The sequence below is a fragment of the Bubalus bubalis genome, chromosome 9 (assembly GCF_019923935.1).
Source record: "Bubalus bubalis isolate 160015118507 breed Murrah chromosome 9, NDDB_SH_1, whole genome shotgun sequence".
NCBI classification, from domain to species: Eukaryota; Metazoa; Chordata; class Mammalia; order Artiodactyla; family Bovidae; genus Bubalus; species Bubalus bubalis.
This window is the reverse complement of record NC_059165.1, coordinates 107619470-107633945: the sequence shown is the minus strand read 5'-3', so window position 1 is coordinate 107633945 and position 14476 is coordinate 107619470. Positions and strand designations below refer to the sequence as shown.

The 14476-nt window shown below is 64.8% G+C and overlaps 1 protein-coding gene across 12 annotated transcripts in view; it reads right to left on the bottom strand.

Annotated features, from left to right (window-relative positions):
• Positions 1 to 646: 646 nt before the first annotated feature.
• The window catches only part of OBSCN (obscurin, cytoskeletal calmodulin and titin-interacting RhoGEF), a 231037-nt gene continuing 217207 nt past the window's right edge, over positions 647 to 14476 (bottom strand). For all 12 annotated transcript variants that reach the window (XM_045166786.1, XM_045166791.1, XM_045166796.1 and 9 more), the window contains 26 exons: positions 14045 to 14257; positions 13237 to 13333; positions 12794 to 12909; positions 12183 to 12295; positions 11858 to 12026; positions 11632 to 11719; positions 10814 to 11014; positions 10041 to 10101; positions 9511 to 9588; positions 8978 to 9150; positions 8790 to 8816; positions 7996 to 8148; positions 7864 to 7909; positions 7647 to 7724; positions 5305 to 7315; positions 4743 to 4814; positions 4313 to 4423; positions 3973 to 4140; positions 3156 to 3278; positions 2697 to 2867; positions 2386 to 2470; positions 1923 to 2162; positions 1457 to 1680; positions 1276 to 1351; positions 1001 to 1150; positions 647 to 900 (listed from right to left, as the gene is read on the bottom strand). In XM_045166786.1, coding sequence (XP_045022721.1) covers positions 732 to 900; positions 1001 to 1150; positions 1276 to 1351; positions 1457 to 1680; positions 1923 to 2162; positions 2386 to 2470; positions 2697 to 2867; positions 3156 to 3278; positions 3973 to 4140; positions 4313 to 4423; positions 4743 to 4814; positions 5305 to 7315; positions 7647 to 7724; positions 7864 to 7909; positions 7996 to 8148; positions 8790 to 8816; positions 8978 to 9150; positions 9511 to 9588; positions 10041 to 10101; positions 10814 to 11014; positions 11632 to 11719; positions 11858 to 12026; positions 12183 to 12295; positions 12794 to 12909; positions 13237 to 13333; positions 14045 to 14257 — 5213 coding nt within the window. In that variant the 3' untranslated portion in view covers positions 647 to 731. The remainder of the gene's footprint in view (positions 901 to 1000; positions 1151 to 1275; positions 1352 to 1456; positions 1681 to 1922; positions 2163 to 2385; positions 2471 to 2696; positions 2868 to 3155; positions 3279 to 3972; positions 4141 to 4312; positions 4424 to 4742; positions 4815 to 5304; positions 7316 to 7646; positions 7725 to 7863; positions 7910 to 7995; positions 8149 to 8789; positions 8817 to 8977; positions 9151 to 9510; positions 9589 to 10040; positions 10102 to 10813; positions 11015 to 11631; positions 11720 to 11857; positions 12027 to 12182; positions 12296 to 12793; positions 12910 to 13236; positions 13334 to 14044; positions 14258 to 14476) is intronic.

The window sequence follows — 14476 nt, the reverse complement described above, 5'->3', positions numbered from 1 at the left end:
GGGTGGCGTGGGGGGAGCAGCTGATGTGGCAACCTAAGGTGTCAGTGCCCAGGAGCCAGGTGGCAGCTCGCACAGCAGGGGGAAGGGAAAGTTAGTGGCTGGGTGGGGGTGGGGAGGTGTCAGTTCACTTTTGGAAATGTTTGGTTTTTAGATGAGGGGTCTTGGGTCCAAGTAAGAGCTAAGTGGTGGATGTCCAGTGTGCAGACACCATTCTCTGGAGACCGGGAAAGCAAGGAGGGCTGGATTCGCCAGCCTGTCTCGGTTGCCCGTTCCATGAGACTCGCTGAGAAAAGAGGGCCGTGTCTGCTATCCACCTGCTCCAGCCTGGGCCCCTCACCCCCACACCGCCAGGAACGATGCTGTGGTGGAACAAGCTGGAATCCTGGATACCTGCCCACAGTCATTTCTCTGCAAATTACCTGGGCGTGTGTCCATGTCTGAAGCAACACTGACACAGAAAAAAAACACACCCACCCGTGAGAGTATGGAGCTGCCTGCACACCGCACTGGCTCAGAGCGCTCTAGTTCTAATGCTGCCTTTGCAGGCACATAGCCCAGGACAGCCCTGCCCTCCCCCAAACACCAGGAAGGTGGCAGGGCCCTCACCCTCTCCCCAACACAAAACAATGAAACAGAGGACACCTCATCGGGTGCTGCTTTTTATTGACGTGTGCGTGCATATGCAGGGAGTCCTGAAAGACCGGGAGGCGGGGCCCTGAAGGGCCAGGGGTTCAGCGCAGGTTGTGTTTCTTGTACAGCAGTGCCCGCCTCTTTTCGCGCTCTCGCACAAAGACGCGCAGACCAGTGGTTGGGAAGGTCACCGCCGCGGGCTGGGAGCTGGCTGGGCCCTCCTCCGTCAGCCACGGGCTCTGCAGGCAGCTGGATGCACACGGCCGGACCCTGGAGCACACGGAAGGGCAGCGTTTACAGCGCTCCCACCCGCGACGGGCAGGTCAGCGCATGGGGGGATGGGCCAGGCAGACCTGGTGGAGCTGCTTACCAGGGGTGCACACACAGTGTGCTTCGGAGGAAGGCCACAGCGCCCCCAGACAGCCCGGCATAGCAGCGGCTCAGCTGGATGAGCCCCTTGCGCAGGCCCTTCTGCGTGTCTCGCGTTCCCTCACCGCTCACCGGGTACTCAGCGCTCAACCTGTGTGCGTGGTGGTCACGTGACTGACGTTACCCTCAATGGACGGGAGTCACAGAGACCTGGGGTCACCATCAACAGACTCCAGGCCTGCCCGCCCACCCCGCAGAGCACGCGTGGAGACTCACATGATGAAGGCTGTAACGCCTATGGCCCAGATGTCAGTCTGCGCGACAGCGCCCTGGCCCTCCAGGAGCTCCGGAGCTGGGGACGGCACAGGTAGGGGTCACGGGCTGTTTGTGGTGGAGGGGGCAGAGGGACAGGCACACCCCTCCCCCAGATCAGGCCGGGTGTCTGCGCCCTGCGCACCCATGGTCTCCATGTAGTCCTTGAATCTCTCTGAGGGCAGGACCCTCTCCTGGGCCAAACTCTGGGCATTTCCGAAGTCGATGACCTTGAGCAGGTTATACTCTGTGACAATCATGTTCTCCGACCTGAGGTCTAGATGCAGGATACCCTGGGCATGCAGGTACTGGGTGGCGCTTAGTATCTGCCACAGATAGTCCTTCACCTCTGATTCCGAGTAGGAGGCCCTGGGGGCAGAGGGCCAGTTAGGGGGCACATGGGGAGGGGCACCCAGGCTCTGTCCACAGCCAGCCCCAGGGCAATCAGGAAGCACCAGCCTTCCCTGTGGGCTTAGGAAGGAGGTCCCAGATCTACTGAGCGACTCTGGTGGGCTGACGGGCGGAGGCGGGGCAAGGAGGTGGGTGAGGAGGCAGACCACAGTGCTCCAGCCAGGTCCTGAGCCTGGAATCCAGGCCAGGGCGGCCCTCACCTCTCGGCCAGACAGGGGAGAAGCTCAGGCCCGGAGCACAGCTCCAAGATGAGGACCAGGTGCCTGGGGCTGAGGTAGGCAGCCTGCAGCTGTGCCAGGTGTGGATGGCGCAGGCCCTTGAGGGCCTCGTACTCCCGCAGCACAGCAGCCCTGTCCGCGGGGTGGTAGGGCACGATCTTGGCAGCCAGCACGCGCCCACTGGCCTTCTCCTGGCACTGCCGCACCACGCTGAAGCGGCCCCTGGGGAGGAGCGCAGGCCAGGCTGGTGGCTCAGGCCAGACCCCGCCCTCCCTCCCAGTCTGGAGAAGCAAGCCCAGCAGGGAGGTCGGGGAGAGGGTGGCAGACGCTGAGGGGATGTGGACGCAAGTGATCAGAGGGGCGAAAGCACGGGGCTGGGGTGAGAGCACGAAGAGCCAGCAGGGTGGAGGAGGCCCCGCCGCCTGCCCTCCCGGAGGCCCTGCACCTTCTCATCTGCGTCTGGAAGGCGAAGGTCTGCATGCTGGGCAGGGGCCGGGCCGGCCCCGCGGCACCACTCTCCTCTTCAGAGGCTGTAGGAAGAGGGCAACCCTGCACCGCCATCTCCCCCAACCTCTTCTCCCATCACCCCTTCCCAACCTGACAGGAAGGCCCTCTTTGAACCCCAACACTCTGCCCTCTCATTCCTCAGGCCATTGTAGGTGGGGGGGCCTAGTGGGCAGAACGAACCACCCCAAGTGAATGTGTGACCGGTGGAGGTGGCAAGCGCATTCCACAGAGGCCTGCCCAGGGGCTCACCCAGGCGGCTGGGCCCTCCCAGGAGGACCTGCTCCGAGGGGCTGCTGTAGGGGCCCATGCCCGCCTTGCTGACGCAGGCCGTCCGGAAGGTGTACGCCCCACCCCGAGAAAGCTTTCCCGTGAGGTAGCAGCAGTCAAAGACATCCGAGGCCAGCGTGCTCCAGCTGCCGCCTGGGCCACACGGGAGCGAGTGAGAGGCAGCCCAGCCACGGCCGCCCACTCCCTGTCAGGGTGGAGAGGCCCGACAGGGGCAGAGAGCGGCCAGGCGCGACCCCAGCCCCCTGCCCCCACCCACAGCGACTCTGGGACCCCCCAGGAGGGGCGGGATTGGGAGCGGCCCCACACCTCCCCCAGGAGGGGCGGGGTCGGGAGCGGCCCCACCCCTGCCCCAGGAGGGGCGGGGTCGGGAGCGGCCCCACCCCTGCCCCAGGAGGGGCGGGGTCGGGAGCGGCCCCATACCTTCCAGGCTGCACTGCACAATGTACGTCACAGGGCCGTATGACTCCACAGGCTTCCAGACCAGCAGCACCCCGTCCGCATGCACCTCCCCGATGTCCGGCCGTGGCGAGGAAGAAGGGCGCTCTGCGGGGCCCACAGTCAGCAGTCCGGGGTGGGCCTGCAGGAGCTCTCCATGGAAGCTCTGAGCCCCAGCCAGCCTGCCTCATCCTCCTCACCCTACTGTCAGGCCCCTGAGCCCACCCGCCCCTGGTCCAGCTCACTCGGGGTCCTTTCCAAGGCTGACTAGTAGGAAGAGCCCAGTGCCTCTCCTATGAGGGGCCTCAGGAGGTGTCTGCCCTGTCCAACCCCACCAGGCTCCCCTCCCACTGGTGCCCACCCAGGAGCCCCACGGAATGGCCCCTGCTTACAGCCCCCCACCAACCCTAGGCTCTAGTCAGGGGGGGCCTCTGCTTTGCCGGACTGTGGTGCAGGGCAGGTGGGGGCTGGGGATCAGGTCAGAGGTCTGAGAGCTAGGCTCGCAGCCTCTGCTTTGGGTCTCCCAGAAACACACCCAGGCGCTGTGTTCTGAGGGCATGGTTGGACTGTAACAGAAATACAAAAAGGGAAGCCGCCGCCTCCTGCACTACTGGAGAGACAAGGAGTTACCGTGGGAATGCAGGGAGGAGAGCCCCCAAAGAGGGGTCAGGGAGGGGGCCTGGCCAGCTGTGTCGCCCTGCTCCCACGTCCCCTCCCAATGCCTCCCGGCCCTGGTAGGGCCAGGCTGTGGCTGCCCGGGTGCTGAGCCTCACGTTCCCTGGGCCCTTCACGGCCGACCCACCTGCCTTCCGGAGGATGGCCGTAGTGGCCGCCGTCCCCAGCGCGTTGCTCACACTGCACGTGTACACGCCGAGGTCCTCAGCAGTCACCACCAGGATGGTCAAAAGCTGGAAGTTCTTGAGCGTAGAGGAGATGAGGAGGCGGCTGCTGCTCTCAAGAAGAGCCCCATCTGCAGCAGCAGAGAGTGAGCCTCAAGATAAGCTCCCAGCAGGTGCCCTGCCTAGTGGTCACGCCCAGGGCCCACACCCTCTTTGAGCCTCCCTTTCCATCTATACAGTGAGAGTAATGCCCGGAAGGAGTACCCTGCCTCCCTGGCCCTCAGCCTCAGGAGAGCTCTTTACCTTTACTCCAGGTGGCCTGTGCCGCTGGCTGGGCCACCACCTGGCAGGCCAGAGTCACAGACTGGCCCAGGACCACCGTCTCATCCGAGAGCTCCCTTAGGAACGACGGTGCTGGGGAACGGAGGTGAGGTGAGCCTTCAGAGGTGGCCTTAGGCCTGAGAGCAAGGCCTGACCCCCACTGCAGGGATACAGGAGATGAGCCCCATCCCCACCCGGCTCATCTCCAACACCAGCGCCTACTCCAGGAAGGCTTCCAGGACTGCCGGCTCCAGACTCTGGGGGCGCCAGAGTCCCCCCCGTGTGCACTTGAGCCCCTGTGGATGTGAGTTTCCCCTCGCCACCCTGTACTGGTCTTGACAGGGTTCCCCTTCCCCACAGTCAGGTCCCTTGAGCTGCACTGGGGGGCCTCGCCTCTGGGCAGTATACCCACCTCGGTCCTTGCTCTTCAGGCGGAAGGAAGCAAGGCCTGCCTTCTTCCGGGGAGGACTCTCCTTCTCCAGACCTGCAGTAAGGAAGTGGCCACGTGAGGGAGGTCATACTCTGGGGGCCTGGCTCCTCTGGCAGCACGAGGGGAAGGCTCTGGGGATCCCCATGTGGCAGAAAAGCCCAGTCCTAGGGGACTTATTGGCGATGAGCCCTACCCCATGTGTCAGCCACTGCGGGCAGCTAGGCCAGCAGCTCAGGGCTCTGGGATCAGGATCAGGGAGGGCCGGGCCGGTTCCTATCTCCGTGGGGGTGTAACTGCAGCTGCATTACTGCTGGGCTTCAGATGCACATGGGGAGGGACTGGAGGCCGCAAAGGTGACCTCAGAAACAAGCCAATGTGTCCCGGGAGGTGTGGGCAGCACCGGATCAGGGGAAGGAGCACAGGATGGGGGGCTTCCTGCATCACCCAGGCAAGCTCCGGAGCTATCTTTTTGGCCAAGGAGCCCCACAGTGCAGAGCGGGAAACAGGGATGTGCCCAGTTCCAGGGTAGGGTAGGGGTAGTAACCTTCAGGCCTGCCCCTCAGGAGGCGGGAGATGTGGGCTACCGAGGCCTTCACCCTCTGGCGTAGCCCCAGCTCTGTGGGCTCCTCCAGAAGTGAGCGCCTTCCAGGGAAGTGGAAGAGACTGCCCGAAGGGGGTGACCACTTGCGCTTCCTGCCGCCGGCAGCTTTCCCGAGCAGGGCCTCCATGTCCTCTGGCTCCTCTGTGATCTCCAGGCTGGCTGGCCAGGGCCACGCAGCCTCTGGGAGCTCAGCCAACTCCTCCCCAGCCTCAGACTCAGGGGAGGATGGACGTTCTGGCTCCACCGGCTTAGGGATCTTCCTAAAGATCATGAACTCAAATGGGAGATACTTGATGTCATACAGATCAGACAGATTGAGGTAGGCAGGATCCACCTCTGAGATGTCTAGGGACACGGTGTCTGCTGCTTCTGGGTCCCTGGACAGGTCCTGGATCTGTATGAGCGACACCTGAGAGCCCCCAGTGAAGTCTTCCCACGAGCTCAGCTCCTGGGAGGCCCTCAGGAGGGTTCCGTCGCCCTCAGGTGCAGGCGCTGTGCTGGCCTGGGGCGGTGGGCTCTCGGTCCCTGCCTCGTCCTGCTCCTCCGAGGACTGAGAGACGGCCCAGGTCATCTTGGCCCACATGGGGCCCTGCCCCAGCATGCCACCGGCGTCCCCCCCAAAGGCAAAGGTGCCGTAGCCCGCCACTCCTGCGTAGCCCCCACGGCACCCCAGGGAGAACTTCCGTGTGGTCGCCTGCTCCTGAGGCCGCTGTAGGCTGGGTGAAGACGGGGACAGGTCCTCTGTCTCCTGGACCAGGCCTTCAGTATCCAGGGAGGGGCTAGGTTCCGTGCCCATCTGGGAGGCTGGCTCTGGGGGTCTGGGTGATCCAGGCCTCTTGGTGAGAGGGACGGCCTTCAGCCCGCTCTGAGAGTCTACCTGGGGGCTTGCTTGGGCAGGGGGCAGACAGGCCTGCGGCTTTCCTGGGAAGGAAGGGCTGGGGGATGACGAGAGGGCCTCTGTGCAGGGCCCTGAAGGGAAGGAGCCAGAAGGTTGTGGTGCCAATGCCGCAGGGGGGGCTCTATCCTGGGGGGCCGGGACCCACTGGGGCTGAGAGAAAGGGGCAGCCTGCCCTCCACAGCGGTCCTGGGACGACTCCTGTGGCTGAATGGAGCACCCATCACTACTGGCAGAGGGCAGTGTCAGCCCCCGCGGGGTCCCCTCTGGATGCTCCTTCTCCCTGGCATGTGCACCCCCTCCAGGCGTGCCCTCTCCTTGGGCATCCTGAGGACTCAGGGGAGCTGGAGCGGGACACTGCCCCTTGCTGCAGGCCTTGGTGGAGGAACTGGCAGTGTTCGGTGGGTCACGGTCCAGGGAGCGGCTGGAGGCAGAAGCCTCCTGGGTGCTTGCTCTGGGCATCTGCACGGCCGTCTCCAAAGAGGCTGCTGTGGCCTGCCGGGCAGCCTGCTCCTCCATGGCAGCCGCCTCCTCCAGTGCCCGGTGCTCCAGCAGCGGCTCTCGGAGTCCCGGCAGGATGCCCGAGAAGTAGCCACCCTTGAGAAGGTGCCGCCGGCGGGCGGGGTGCCGCCTGCCCCCTGGGGACGGGCCCCCGAGCTCCGGGCCTTCGCCCACCTGCTGGTAGAACAGGCTTCGGATGACGCTCTGCCGGGGTACACAGCCCAGGGCTGCTGCTGGCTCCTCGCCCTGCAGCGATGCAGGCAGAGCCGAGGCTGCGGCAGGTGGACAGGCCTCAGCCTCCTCAGGCAGGCTGGCCGAAGGCCTCAGGAAGCCCCGGGGGTGCAGCAGCGGGGAGTGGGTCACCGGGGAGGATGGCAACGACTTGGCCCGGGCAAACGGGGCCAACTCGTTGTCGGAGGAGGAGGAGCTGCTGGAGGAGGCGCTGGCGTCGCCACGCAGGTGCCGGGCAATCCCGAGGGATGGGCTGTCGGGCGGGCCCTGGAGCAGCTCTGGGATGGAACGCATCACCAGGATGGACTTGTAGCTCATCAGGGAGCGCTGGGGGCATGGAGGACAGGGGGCCGTCAGCAGGGGACCTGCTGCCTTCCCAGGCCAGAGGGGATCTCAGGAAACGGTGGGCCTTCAAACACATGGTCCCCAGGGCTCTGTCATCTTGTCCCCACCTTGGCAGAGATGTTGCATGTTGCCCCGCCTCACCCCTCTGGCTCAGGGAGCAAAGACTTGAAATGAAGGGTGCCCGGCCCCACTCCCTTGCGCTGCAGATCCCAGAAGGGACACAGAGCCAGCCCTCTGGGCCTCATTTCCCTCCCTGGCCTCCGGCTGCTTCTGCACCCAGCCCCTCACCCCTCCGCGAGGCGGCGCAGCCCACCTGCCAGCGACTGCGAGCCAGGAGGAACTTCAGCTGCTTGGTGTTGATGAAGTGGGCCTCCTCCGCGGGCACAGACTTCTGGGGGCGCCCAGGTGAGAGAGCCAGTTGGGGGTGGGGGGAGCCCCTGGGGCACCCTGCAGCCCAGGCAGGCCCCCACTCCTCTTGGCCTCACTTTCCCTCCCTGTGAGCCAGGCCAGCCTACGTTCAGCCTACTCACCCGGAACCAGGGGTGGGCGAGGCACTTGGCAGCATTGGGCCGAGCCCTGGGCGGGGGGAGGAAGGTCCAGGTCAGGCCAAGAGGTCAGCTGGTCACTGAGGCAGGCGCGGGACCTCAGATGTGTGTACTCACCCCACGGCCTTCTGCAGAGCAGCCTTGATAAAGTCCTGGGCATCCTCACTGAGGTGGGTGGCCATGGGGCCACTCCAGGACACCCGCCCTTCCAGGACATTCAGAAGGGTTGCTCGGTCACTCTCTCCAGCAAATGGGGATGAACAGGTCAGGCTGGAAGCAGAGACATGGCTAGCCTTCAGCTGTGACCTGAATTTCTGGGCCCGTGGGAGGCAGGTTGCCAGGACAGGGGTCTCATGGGGATGTAGTGACTGGGGGCCCCCAGCCCTGACTGGAGACGCCTCCTGACACCTCTCTTTCAGCCCTGAGAATCCCAGCATGTGTCTCAGATTTGCCCAGAGATCCACATCCAGGCCTGGAGTGGGTGTCTGGTCTTAGGCTGGGGTGAGGATCCAGGCTTGGCCTGGGATAAGGGATCAAGCGCCATCTTGAGTGGGCACCTGGACTTAGCCTGAGACGGCGATCAGGGGTCCACCTGCAGAGTGAATCCAGGCTCAGTCTACACCACTAATGCCCTCGGGGCAGCAACAGCTGGGACCCTTTAGGGGAAGAGCTCCGCGCTCTGCCCCATGACCTAGCAGAGGTCCTCTGTGACAGGGTGTGAGTGAGCAGCACTTGGCAGAAACCCCGTATCAGAACTGGCTGACGGCATGTTCCCAACATAGCTGCCCCCTGGGTCTTGCGTCTCTGAGCTAAGGAGCAGTCAGCGGTTCAACAGCTTCCCATTGGCCTGCTGAGGAGGGGTCTGGGCTGGCTTTGGAAGAGAGAGCTGACAGGAGCAGGGGTCTGCTCACCTGAGGTAGGTGATGACCCCCATGGCCCTGCAGAACAAAATCACAGCTGTGAGTCTCTCCAGACCTGGTCCGATGAGAAGGAGGAGGCAGAGGGCAGGCGGGCCCACGCCCCCACCCCCCCGCCGACCCCTACCCTCACCTACCCCACCCCCACCCCTACCCTCACCCACCTCCACCCACCCACTCACCAGATGTCGGAAGCCTCGTTCACAGGGGTCTGTTCGATGATCTCGGGGGCCACAAACTCAGGGGAGCCGTACTTGCTGTACTGTGGCTCTCCCGGGGTGATTTTTTGGGCAAAGCCAAAATCACAGATTTTAATGTCTTCCCGAGCAGGATGCACCATCAGGATGTTGGGGGGCTGTTAGGCAGAGTCGGGAGTGGCTGAGCACACCCTGAGGAAGGAACCCCCAGGGCTCCCAGGCCTGGGGGGGACACTCAGGGGTCTCTGAGGGGCTGCCCCCACAGGAGGTGAGGCCAGCATGAGGCTATAGGCAGCCCCGGGAGCAGGTTTCAGCGCCCTTGGGGATAGCTTCTGCTCCATCAGAGCTGCCCCCCACCTGAAGGTGAAGGGGCTGCTGTAAGGCAGTGAGCTCCCTGTCCCCAGAGATGAGGAAGTCCTCAGAGGGAACTGGAAGTGTTGGGCCTTCTTCCCCTCAGCCCTAGGCCCCAGGCTTCCAGCAGCTCCTCCCTGGGCTCGGGACAGCAGGGAGCCACGTACCTTTATGTCCAGGTGAAGGATGCCTTGACTGTGCAGATACTGCAGCCCCTCCACCAGCTGCTGGATGTAGACCTTGACCTGCGGCAGAGCTGGTGCTCAGCCAGCCTCCAGCACCCCTCTCCTCACCTCCCTGCCTGCTCCCACCAACAGGACCTCCACGTTCCTCCAGATCTGAGCCTGGGGGTTGGGGGGCTCCTGCAGGACAGGCTCCATGCAAAGCCCCAGGGAGCCCTGTAGCTTGGAGATTCCTCTGGGCCCCCAGGTGGATGGGTTTGGGTGTGTGGAGCAGCTTGAGCAAAGCGGGAGGGGGCTGGGGAAGCAGCAAGGGCTGGTGGCTCGGTCAGTGCGGTCGGGGGTGGAGAAGCAGGGAGCCCCGGCCACGGGAGGGCTTTGACAGTCACAGGAGCTGCAGCAGCCGGTGAGGGTCTCTGAGGGGGAGTGCTCTGTTGGGAAGCTCGTCTGAGGGACAGGAGGCCTGGCCAGGCCCATGCGCAGCCCTGCAGCTGGGTGGGCAGCCGGGCAGCAGTCACCTCGGCCTCGGTCACCACACTCTTCTTGAACAGGCGGTCCAGCAGCTCTTCCGACGAACACCTGGGAGTCCGTCAAGGAAAGCTCTAGGCTCTGGAACCCTCACAGCCTCGCGCCACCTGGGGGGAGTCTTATCTCCAGGTGGGGGTGGGGGCTATGCTGGGGAGGCTGGTGCTTGCAGTTGAGAAGGATGGGAGGGACAAAGCCCCCCAAGTAGAGGGACGGAGGACAGTTGGAGGCAGCAGAGTGGGAGTGGCACGCCACCACCACCCCCCCCAACTCCTGCAGGGGATGCTGATGGGGGAGGTGGGGGTGTGGTGAGCATACAGGACCCTCAGCTGGGCCAGGAGCAGTGAATGCGTGGGGTGGGGTGTGTGCAACTCCCTGGAGCGGGCCTTGGCATGCAAAGACGCATCAGTGCCTGGGGCATGCCGAAGTCAGGTAAGAAGCCCAAGTTTCCTGCTGGAGGCCAATGCGGGGAGCAGGAGGAGACAGACTTCTGGATGAAGCCCTGCCTAAATTCCTTCCCAGGGGACTGGGAGCTGGGAGCTATGTGCAGTGGCAGTACGTGCGGGGGGGTGTGGAGGGCCCAGGGTCGTGCAGATAGTCCGGAAGCATCACAATGCCAGGGGCACGGGCTGCCCCCATCATGCAGTTGGGCCTGGGACCACCAGCACCGCAGACTCCATCCAGCCCTGCAGACCACTGTCTGCCGGGGGCACTCCCCCCCACCTCCTGCCCCACCACCTGGCACCCTCAGAGTGAGGTGGGATACAGCTCCAGGATGAGGATCAGGGTCTTCCGCGTCTCAAACTGGTCGAGCAGCGCAGTGACCAGCGGGTGGCTCAGGCCTGCTAGGATGTCCCGCTCCCGATAAGCCTGGGCACGCGTCCTGCTCCGCAGTGGGATGAACTTGGCAGCGCAGGCCATCTGGTTGCCCTTGTGCTGCACCCTCTTCACGAAGCCAAACACACCCCTGGGGGGAGGGGACAGTGCGCTGGGGGCTCTGCGGGCAGAAGCTTGGGGGCGGGCCCCTGGGGGACAGAAGGTTGGGGTCGGGGTTCCTGGAGGACACAAGCTTGAGGGCGGGCCCCCTGGGGTACAGAAGCTTGGGGGCAGGGCCCCTGGGGAGGGGCAGAGCTTGGGGGCGGGGTTCCTGGAGGACAGAAGCTTGGGGGCAGGGCCCCTGGGGAGGGGCAGAGCTTGGGGGCGGGGCCCCTGGGGGGCAGAGCTTGGGGGCGGGGTTCCGGGAGGAGGCGGTTTCTTGAGAGGAGAGGTGCCAGGAGAGCAGGGGCTGTGGGAGTGGGCACTGGAGGAGGCCAAGTTGGCAAGGGCAGCGGGTACTCTGTGCATGGGGGTTTGCAGGAGGCAGGGGCTCCAGAGGGTGAGGGCTGGGGAGGCAGGTCTTCGGTGGGGGCAGGGCTCTGGGTTGAGGGAGTTCAGCGAGCTCTAAGGCGGGGATGGTAGGGGTGCAATGGGCGGGAGGGCTGGGGGCTCCTGGTCGGAAACTCGCACATAGGAGGCTGAGGCTGAGGGTCTTAGGAGGTGGGGCTCCAGCGGAGGAGGCTCCTGGGGCTGGGATGGGGGCGGTACCTTCCAATTTCCTCCAGGACCTCATAAAAGGAGTGCAGTTTCCTCCTAGAGCTGTGCTCACTGTCCCGTGTAGCCAGAGAAGGGGAAGCTGTAAGAATGAGTAAAGATGATCACCCAGCGCCTCTGTCCCCCAACTTCACAGTGTCTGCTGGAGCAGCTTCCTGTGCCTGAACCTGTGAGAGCTCAGGGGACCCCCACACCGGCGTGGAAGGGGTCCCCCACTCACCCCCGTGGATCAGCAGCTCTGCCTTGCACAGCACCTGGCCGCCAGGGTTGTGGGCCAGGCAGGTGTAGACGCCCGCGTCGTGCTGGGTCACGTCCCTAAGCACCAGGGAGTAGGTGGTTCCTTCCTGCTGCTGGCTGAGCCGGGGGTCAGCTCCCAGCTGGGTGCCGTCCTGGAGACACGGGAGCGCGGGGAAGCCATCAGTACACCCTGGGGGACCCCAGCGCCACGGCCCAGCCTGACCTTTGGTGAGCCCCGTGCCCAGGCCAGCGGGGGCGCCACACACTGCCCCTCCCGCAGGCAGGCCCTCACCCAGGCCTGCCCCTACCTTGTACCAGATCACTGTGGGCTGTGGGTTGCCCTCGATGACAGCCTGGAACTGTGCTGTACCGCCGCTCTGGGCCTGCACGTCCTCGATGGTGACCTGCATGGACGGGGGGCCTGGGGTGGGGGAAGGAGCTGGTGGGCAGGAGCCAGGCTGTGTCCGCCACAGCCTACTCTGCGCTGAAATCTTCTCATGCCTGGTCTCCATCCACAGACACCCAGACCTGGGTGGACTGGCAGCAACCCCAGGTGTGTCTTGCTGCCTGAGCTGGGCAGGAAGGCCCTGAGACATACTCCAGGGTGAAAGAGCCCAGCTGCCTCCAAGGGAAGGGACCCCCACCCCTGATGGTCCAGAAATGCATCCCCTGTCTTTGCTGCTTCAGCCTCAGCTCTCTGTGGGCAGGCCACAAGAACATGCCAACTCTGCGTGGGGTAAAGGGCCCTGACGTCCCGGTCACTGCTGCCTTCTGAGGGCACGCAGGGAGAGAGGCAGCCGGGGCCCTGGCCACAGTAAGGCTGGGGTGTGCCAGGTGGCTGTGCCGGCCCTGCCATGGAAATCCCTCCTTAGCCCGGGGCATGGAAGGCACACGTGTGACCTGCCAGGCCCCCACCTACTTGCAGCAGGCGTGTCGCTGGTCTGGTACACATATGTCCTGTGTGTGGTCTCTGTGAACACGTGGCTGTGGACGTCCCAGAGCTCACCTGCTCCTGGCCAGGCAGCGCCCTCCATCCTGGGGCATGGAGTGGAATTAGCTGTCTGCCCCACCCTTCCACTCTTGGCGCGTGGGAGGCCGCGATTGGGTTCTTGCCCCCGCCTACTCAGGGGGCTGCAGCAGACTCTTTGGGAGGGGACATACAGCCCGTGGCCCCAGTCCTAGGTGAAGAAGGGAGCTTTCCCGCTTTCCTTGCCCCAGGTGACCTCCCCTTGCCCTGGGCTTAAGGGTGAGCCTGGTAAGGAGAGTGCAGGCTGCTGTGATCCCACCCCTTGCTCTCCTTCTCCCACGCCCCAGCCTGCCCCCAGGATGTCCCCTCACCCCCCAGCCAGCTTGGGAGGTTACCGGATGGGCACCGTGCGTTCTAGGACCTCAGTGCGTGCCTGAGCTGTCTGCTCGAGGCCCTCGTGGGAGACAGGCTGAGGCGCCTTCGGAGGCTCGCCTGGTGGGAGGCAAGGGGCCTGGTGAGATGGAGCCCGGGACAGGGCTGGGGACAACTCCCCAGGACAGGCCGCTGCATCAGCCTCCGAGGCCCAGCAGACAGGAGCACAGACAGAGCAGGGGCTCCAAGAGCACAGGGTCCTTGAGCACAGATTCAGCACTCCAATCACGTGTGGGCACCTCGCCCCCAGACTGGGGCTAGGGCCCCGCAGCACACCCCCAGGGTCTGGTCCACCCAGGCATGGCTCACTTCTGCCCCTTCCTGTCCTCCTTTTCCTCCACTTCTTCCCCTCTTCCCCTCCTCCTGGTCCCCCTCCTCCTCCTCGCCCCCCATCCCTCTCCCTGCTCTTCCCTAGTCTCTGCCCTTCCCCCCCGCTCCCCTCCCCATTCCCACACCCTTCCTCTCCTCTCTCCCTTCCTCCCCACCTCCCCAGGAGCACTCCAAGCTGTCGGCAGAGGGCTGACCACAGGAGGCCACCTGCCAAGAGTGGGAAGGACCTCTCGGAGCCCATCCAGGCATCTAGTTCCACAGGCTGAGCGGGGGGCAGGCCTTGTCTAGGACCCCCGACATGTAGAGCCAACAGAATGTTAGGGGTCTCAGGCTCTGCCAGTTCACCCCCGTGGGATGGGCACCCAAAGTAACCAAAGTGGGGTCAGAAAGGAGGGGCGGTTATGGGTGGGGACAGGGGTCCCAGAAGCAGGGGTACTTTGCCTTCAACCTGCTGCCAGGCCTCACTGGATGCGGCCCCAGCCTCCATAGCTGGGGGCTCCGGGCTGGCCTCCTGGAGTGCAGGTGGCCCCCCAGGGCTGGGGCTGGGGCTGCTGTGATCCCCTGTGGAAGGTCCTGGAGCCTCAGGGCATGTCTGTGTCCTCTGGATGGACGTGCTTTCCTGCCCTGGGGCAGCTGGGGCTGGGACAGCAGCATCTGTAGGAGAGGCAGGTCGACGCACAGGAGTGAGGGGGCGGGGCCCGGGAGGGGGACACTGCCCAGATGAGGCACCCTGCCCACCCTCCCGCTCCAGCCACCCGCTGGGTTCAGGGGAGGGGGACACTGCCCAGATGAGGCACCCTGCCCACCCTCCCGCTCCAGCCACCGGCTGGGTTCAGGGGAGGGGAACACTGCCCAGATGAGGCCACCCTGCCC